The sequence below is a fragment of the Pieris brassicae genome, chromosome 1, assembly GCF_905147105.1.
Source record: "Pieris brassicae chromosome 1, ilPieBrab1.1, whole genome shotgun sequence".
Lineage (NCBI taxonomy): Eukaryota > Metazoa > Arthropoda > Insecta > Lepidoptera > Pieridae > Pieris > Pieris brassicae.
Window position 1 is genome coordinate 19,022,230 of NC_059665.1, and position 8,435 is coordinate 19,030,664.

Genomic DNA, 8,435 nt, shown 5'->3' on the forward strand with positions numbered 1-8,435 from the left:
ATGATCCTGGAACAATAATGAATATGGATACTTTTAAGATATTTAAATAGCGTTTGTATCCCTTGGAATAATTTTACTCATACTTAAAAACCGTATTAATTATACGGTTTTTCATTTAAGTGATTAAATAAAGTTAACCCGTTACTGTAAAGCACGCAATCTTATAGTTTCGTTCTATTAAACTATAAATATTCATTACATTTATTAAATATACGGATTATAATGCTTTAAGTGTTCTAATTTTCACAAGCTTTGGAGAACTATTTGAGGTTTTATAATTGGTTAACTTTCCCAAAAATTATTTACATGTCAAATAATGGATCCAAATTATATCCGAGGTGAATGCCCGTAATTTGCACTTTTGTTTTTAAGTTCGGTTGCTTTTTACGGTCGTGCGACCAAACCACTTCACTTTCTCCGAAAACTATTAAAAACCTGAATTTTCTTACGATTTGTGTTTGAAAACAGACTAACGATGTTATATCCGAGTTAGTACTATGATGTTCTACGTTCTACTTAAAAACGTTTATGTAGGTATGTGGTTGGGTTAGATTTCCGGCGAAATAATAATTGTTCCCGATTTAAATCTTATGCAAACCTTTAATCTGAGACTTACCTTTAAAGTGAGATGCAATCAAAACAATTGTTCTATTAGTAGTAGGCTTAGTAAACTGGCTGTGCTGACCTGTGAAGACAAGAATAAAATTACTAGTGAGATTGCTTTCAAAAAGAAATGTATTGTTTTTAAGTAAATGTGGTACGCCGTAATGCGAGCTGCGACAATCAGTTTTCTAAGATGAAGTTCGAGAATATAGAATTATTAGGCCTGATTGTCTATAGATTACTATCAGCTAGAGTGGAACTAACATTTTTGAGAAGAAGAAACTAGGATAAAAATGTGTATAGATTATAAGTTAATTTATTGTTAGTGAAGTAAAAACCTGCATATATTTTGAAAATTCTTTTGCGTGTAGGAAAATAAATTCAACCGTTCTTGATACATTTGAACAATTCAAAATAATTCGTTTTAATATTTTTTAACGAACGTTTTATCGATATGTAATGTCGGTCAAAGAAAGTAAAGATAAAGTTATCCTAATTCGCAGAATAAACAGACGATTCTATGCAGCTACACCTGTACATCAACTTTCTTATGTAACACCACTCACTGTCAATATCCACATCCATCGATTGCCTATTATCTAATTATTACGTAACTGTTACGAAACTTGATTATTCATTTACAAACCTCTCCCATACTTACAAAAAATATTCCCATAATGGTTTGAATACTCAATGTACAATGAAAGGATTGTATTAAATATTTACCACGATACGTAGGGCTATGACTGTGCCCGCGTGGTTTTACAATAAGCAGGTTTGGTCAGGTTCCGCTTTTCATTAATTAATTTGTTAAATTATTTATTCTAATATACAGTAAAACGTACGTTAAATTATTTTACGCATCTTCTAATGGTGATCCCCACCCCTTAGCAACCGGCTGGCTGACGTTTAAATATTATGGCAATAATACTGTTCCTTAAAAAAATAGTTTTTTTCAACTTTTTAATTATTTTGAATTTCGTATATTGTTTTAAAAACAAGAAACATTACATAATTAAAGTCTTTACCAATGAAAAACATTTTAACCATTGAAGAACACTACAATAAGCAAAATGATAAAGTGTACCCTCACAGTTCTTAATAAAGAAGCTGCTCATGTGGTCGGAAATGTACAACGTGTTCGCTTGGAATCCGGAAACAACAGCAACAACCACTTTCTGCTGATTTGAATCTTGACCTGCTTAATCATTCACATTTTTTCCGTCATCCCACTTTTGATCAAAGCCTTAAATCCTACCATAATCTTCTTCTTTTTTGATCCAGTCGATTGCTAAAGACGAAGTTGGGAGGAGCATCATGTCTGTGTCGTCCAAAGCCATTGGTTATGATTGCATTGGTCGGGATATACTGTTTTCATCCTACCTTTCCTTTCTAAGGTTCTTGAACGTATTCTTCATCAGCAATTAGCTATCTTTCTCAGCGAAGACTGCCTTCTTAATTCAGTTTAATCCGGTTTTCGTCCTGGGCACAGTACGGCTACTGCACCTCCACTGCTCCTCTGCTACGGCGATTTAGATGAAATTGTTGGATGGAGTAAATTGTTTGGTCTTCAAATAAACACTCATAAGAGCGACTCCATTCTCATTGGGAGTGCATCGTATATAAATATAATTAATTGGTCAAGTTTACTCCAGATTACTATCGATAGTACTATTGTTCCATTTTGCTCCACTGATAGGAACCTGGGCATTACTTTGGATACAACCATGTCTTGGCAGCCCCAAATTAACGAACTGAGCAGGAGGATCTTTTCTTCTTCTCATGCGCTTAGTAAGTTATGCAATTTTTTGCCTATCCCTACTAAAACTTCTCTTGCTTATTCTCTTTTACTTTCTATTCTTGATTATGCAGATGTGTGTTATCCGGATTTAACTGTGTTGCAGCTTGATAAGTTAGAGCACTTACAAAATGTTTGCATCAAATTCATATTTGGACCTCGTAAATTTGACCATATTTCGGAGTTCCGAAGAAAGCTTAATTGGCTACCCCATTCGATTGCGACGTAAGATGCGTATTTTATAACTTCTGTATAATTTTCTTTTTAATCCTAAAACTCCTATTTACTTATAGCAAAATTTTATGTTCCTCTCCGGCGGTAGTTTTGACTTGCATTCCTTAGACAATCTAATTCTTGAAACTCCTACACATAAAACTGAATTTGTTTACTCCTCCTTTACTGTTCAAAATATCCTACTATGGAATCCCGTACCAATTGATATCAGACGATCTTTAAATCTATTTAAAAATCTTCTTTTTGATCATTCTTTTTCTGCCTCGTAATTAGCTACTACTTATATATATTTATTGTTACTCAATTAACCTTTGGATTAGCTTTTACAATTTTATAGTTACATGTTATTTTAAGTTTTTTTTCTGTTAATTAATTATGCACTTCTTGTACTATACCCTCTGTAGGTGTTTCTTTTTTATTGTTCCACACTAATATGGACCCCTAAGGTTACCTGGAAGAAATCGCTTGTCGCTTGATAGGCATCCGTTGTCTAATAACTTATGTAACCTGCTTTTTTTATATGTATGATTTTTTATATTATGGTAACGAAGTGTAAATAAATAATAAACGTGGTTGCGTTGTCACGTTGTCATCATCCGGCGTCAGTGATGGTTTGGTGGAGTGTGTCTTATAAAATAGTCACAAATATATTTTTTCGTGGATAAGGAGTGAAAACTTCAGCCAAAGTATGTCAAGATACGGTCTTGGATCATGTTGTGAAACCTCTCATCAATACACTTTTTAAAGATATACCGTGGACCTTCCAGCAGGAGTCTGCAACTGGTCACAAGGCACAAGGAACTACCCAAACCTGGCTTAAAACCAACATTTCGGACTTTATAAGAGATAAAGATTGTTTAAAGGCCTGTATAAAAAGGCAATGGTGGCCATTTTCTAATAGAATATTTTTCTTTTTGCTGAGACTTTAATAAATATTTATGTATAAATTTTTATAATATTACATTACTTCATTAAAAAAAATGCATTCTCATTTGTAACAGAACTTATGGCTGGGCTAAGTATTTCACTTTTATTAAACCATAATAAATACACCAAAACCTACCTCAGGAACCACACTATCTAATTATTAAAATCTACTCGGTAGCTTCGGAGTTTATCACATGCAGACAATATACCGTGTAATACGGATTTTATTTGGTATTTATCACAGACTACACTACTAATTGTATTTTTATACGCCATGCAGTCTACAGATGTTACATCACATTAAAAAAACTCATATTCCTATAAGTCATTGGCTTTATTATGTAATCGTGAGCAACTACTTGTAAGAGTATACCTATTTATATTATACTTCAGTACATTCGCTATTTAGTCTAATCGTATTGATGTTTTCTTTACCCGGTTAAACTGGGTTCGATTTTTAGAGACGTTTTCAGCAAGCTGAAATGTGATTTATAGCCGTTTCAAGAGAACTTGTGGAAAAATCGAGAAACATTTCAGTCAACCCTCAGTCAGTTCAGTCTTCTTAACAATAGTAATAATGTATTTTGTACTGATAGACCAGAACAATTGACTGTAACTTGTAAAAAAACTTAATATTAAAAAACAGGCAAATCGATAGGTAATCAGTGTTCTATACCTAGCAGATTTTAACCGGACACAGTTCATCATTAAAATTTATTTATTATTGATTATGAAAAATCGAACCTAGTTTCACCAGGTAAAGAAAACATCAACGCGATTATACCAAATAGCGAATGTACTGAAGTCTAATGTGAATATACAAATAGTTGCTCACGATTACATAATAAGGCCAATGAAATTAAGAGTCTCATTATACTATTTTAAATAAGTTTTCAAAATTTATTTCAAATAAAATTATTACAGTTTTAAATTTATTCATGCAAATCACACTCCTTGTATCGCTGTTCACAGATGTCGCTTTTTACTTTAATTTCATCTTGCGACGGTAGGTGGCGGTAAAAAACGGCTGATCCCCGCAATTCATTTTTTGGTACTTCCTCGCCAAAAACTGTTTCCTGCATTTTTCGAACAAATGGAGTTATTTTGCAAAACAGTAATTTTATACATGAAGTGTCCTCCTGTGGTTCATTCAAAAGGTCTTTTAGTGAATCTGAGAGAGATTCGTTTTTTGCAGCAGCTATAAGATCTTGAAGATGTTTTGAGTTTTTTTCTAATATGTAAGAAGAGAAATCATTAGAGCGCTGGCGACTTGGTTGTTTTGGGCCGGATAAAAACGTTGTTATCTGTAAAATATTTTCTTTAATAATAAAAAATATTCAATAACGACGAGTTTAGTGCAGAGGGAGAGAAATGGAAATAGAGGCTTTCCCTTATTTTCATTTTTCTCGTGTTTTTTCTTTTCCCGTCTATCGGTCATAAAATGAAATATTAGTTGTTAGTGAAAGGTACAAAAGGAAAGAGATTTATTAAAAAATATCCTTACCATTTGTGCAATAAAAATAAGTGCATTTACTGCCACCGCACTTATTTGATTTGTTTGAAGACCGAACAACTTAATCAAATGGCGCCAAGGAGAAATAAGCTGCGGTGCCTCATTAACGTCATTTTGGTATTTTTCTCTGGACTCTTCTGAAGAGAAACTACTCCCTGAACCGCTGAAGTGTGTCTGTTTTTGATTTGTTTGGAATGCTCGAACTACAAAATCTGCAACTTTCATTGCTACAGACTCGGAACCTTAAAATAGAAGAGTAAAATGAAAGGATTGTTTCAATCAAATATAATTGAAAAATATTATTGTTATTATATTTTTACACTGACATACCCACGGACTACTACTATTGCATCAGAAAAATATTTTTTTTTTGTTTAATTAATTTATGGAAAGAAAATAACATTTTAAAACCATTCATTATACCTTTATTATTTTTTTAATTATTAATTTTTATTCATAATCATAACAATCAAATATACAGTATTTACAATGAATACAAAGTAATAATAAAATTAATAAAAAGAAATTTAATAAGTTTTATAATTAGAAGACCATTAAATTTTTTGTTATTAAATTTGCATAAATCGAACCCAGTTTCATTGTGTAAAGAAAACATCAATGCAACATGTTCACGTTGTGTTTTTTAGTTTGATATTTCTTTTGATTTATATTATATAAACATTGAATAATGTATCCAATCATGGTCATTCTGAATAGGTACAATTTAATTGGTAATTACTATTTACGATTTCTCTTTGTTTTTCTTATATAATAAAAGAACATTTGTTTTAATATCCTCACCGAGAAAATCCTTTGCAATTTTAATACCATTATTAATATGATCAAGAACTGTATCACGTCTGTTTTCACTGCACGACACAAATTCGAAAATAATAAAAAGCACGACCAGTGACGCCATCTCGAGACAATGAATGGTATCACAATGGTTTTACGCTATGCTTCGGCTCTCAATATAATGATTCAAACGCATGTCACCATAACATCATTATACAGGTTGTTCTATACAATAATAAAGTGTATAAAAATATATTTTAACAAAAATGATGTTATATTATTATGACAATGCGTTTTTTTTAAAACCGCAGCTAAACAAAACCCAATGTCCAAGAGAGCCAAAAGATGGCGCAACGAGTATTGAAAACAACGTATCAATGAACATTTTAATAAAAACATTTAAAAACCAGACTTTATTAAATTTAACATATCATCATGTTATTATATTTATTAACACCAACGTTTCTAGTTTTCTTACACTTTCACACAATTATGGGAGTATTTTTCATTTGAAAAGGTTTTATATGATATTGTAAAACATGGCTTGGCTTTAGAAGGAATTAACGTTAATTAGAACTCGGTACTCGCACTCTGTAACTTTTCATAAGGATAGCGATATCGATCCCGACGTATGCAGTTTCAATGTAGTTTTCTCAATCAAATTGGCAACCTTGTGAAAGCGCGGTACAAAACTGAATTGATATTAGGGTTAAAAGACTATCTATATAGACTTCTCTATTGGAAGTTACTGAGTACGGGAGCTGATATTCTTGGAAAAAGTTACAACCAATGATGTATATGGCGGATATTGTGCGAATAAAGTATGAAAGAAGTGTCAGCAGTCAGGATCGCTTTACTTTGTACTAAAGTAGGTATATAAAAATGTTTTGTTCCTGTAGTGCAAACAAACCGTGCCAGTAGCTTATCAAGCTTCGTTCACATATATTAGATAACTGTTTATCTTATACCGTTTCTCTGTCGTGCTTAACAGACCAAAATAATTCTTGTCACCAATGCACCACTTCAACACGCCATGTCTTACAGAAAAATCACAGCGTTATTTTTTTTACTTTTGCAAAAAACTTTTTGTGAACCAGTGACGGAAATCCAACTCCTAAACGAATTGCCAGTGGAAAAATTAATGCAATTAAAGAATTCTCTTAAAGTGGTTGAGGGTGGATACGATAATACAACTGTGAGCACGACGTTCGAAAACGACGGAGCGGAAACCATGGCGCTGCGTGCGCCCATTAAACGCACAGACGAAGACCTATACAAGAAAGAAGACAGCAAAATAAGCCACATATTTACTATGTCTGTCACCACCCTGGCGTTTCTGGCATTTGGCGGTTATCTGCTCTGTCTCATTGTCCATGCAATGAAAGCGAAACAAACCAGCCCGGTAACACAACAACCTACGTTTTTTGTGAATTCGGGAATAAAGCGACCCCAAACACAATTTGCGTCATATGGGCGTAGGAAGCGGGAAGCAATTGAACTGTTGGAGCCAGAAGAGATGTTTGTGGCACTGATGCGTGTGTGTGAGGGTTACGCGAAGTGGAGTGTTGATAATATGCATTAAATACGCGGACATTTTTAATAGAAAGCAATTGCTTGATTTAAAAACGTTTAAGTATATTTTTAGTAAATACATTAATAAAGTCTCATAGTTTTGCTTTGCTAAAACCATGGATTAACTGAACCATTTTATATGCGTGATCTAAACCAAAAAACAATATTAAGCGGAATTAAACGAAACACGACCAAGTTTATCTACGTTCATTTGCCAAACAAATGGAATGTTTTGTTTCACCGGAATCAAACTGTAGACCACTGCACGCACGCCAACTGAACTGTCTCTATCTGCAAATAATTTTGTTCTCTTATAAATTATTGCGATCACCGCGAGCTTCGCAGATGTAGGCTATACAGACAATTTAAAGTATTTCGACGGTGAGATTTATAGTCGTTAAATACTGATCTTAATTTACATATTCGACAAATAGATACACAGTTTATAACTTGTAATTCGGGCAACACAAATTAATCGACATAATATTTCGTATAATAAGCCAATTATTTTACCGCAACCCGAAGCAAAACAGTGTTTATATTAAAAGCGGGAAACCAGATTGCCCCCAATATACCTAAACGTTTTCAACCTGTCAAATAATCACGATAACACCTAATAATAGCTATATCTATGTTTAAAAGATAATTGAACATTTTCTTTACAATATATTAGACAAATATAGTACGTAATTATTGTATATTAAAGCCTAATTTCGCGCGAATAAAGGTTTTTATGATATTTTGGTAGCTTGTAAGTATGCGCTTCTGTTAGCTTTGTAATGAGGATCTGTGTTCATTCTGTCATCACTTCAGCGCGCTGTTTACAAAACGTTAGATATTCAACGTTTTACAGCTTTGAGCCACATGAAGACGATTGTATTAATAAAGAGAATTTTATTCTCAAGATCCTTGTTTTATTTTTTAAGATTAACATGTGTATTTTGTGAATATACCTACAAAATATTAAATGTATTCTAAGTATATTCTTTATTA

General features: G+C 32.7%; 2 protein-coding genes across 2 annotated transcripts; one reads left to right on the top strand and one right to left on the bottom strand.

Annotated features, from left to right (window-relative positions):
* Positions 1-4,494: 4,494 nt before the first annotated feature.
* Positions 4,495-5,994, bottom strand: LOC123712084. Its single transcript, XM_045665029.1, has 3 exons — positions 5,877-5,994; positions 5,067-5,317; positions 4,495-4,866 (listed from the first exon to the last, which is right to left on the bottom strand). The coding sequence occupies exons 1-3, from the start codon at positions 5,992-5,994 to the stop codon at positions 4,495-4,497; spliced, it is 741 nt and encodes a 246-aa protein (XP_045520985.1).
* A 909-nt stretch (positions 5,995-6,903) lies between these two features.
* LOC123706638 lies at positions 6,904-7,452 on the top strand. The gene has a single exon (XM_045655913.1). It carries the CDS (start codon positions 6,904-6,906, stop codon positions 7,450-7,452), a length of 549 nt encoding a protein of 182 aa, XP_045511869.1.
* Positions 7,453-8,435: the final 983 nt, after the last annotated feature.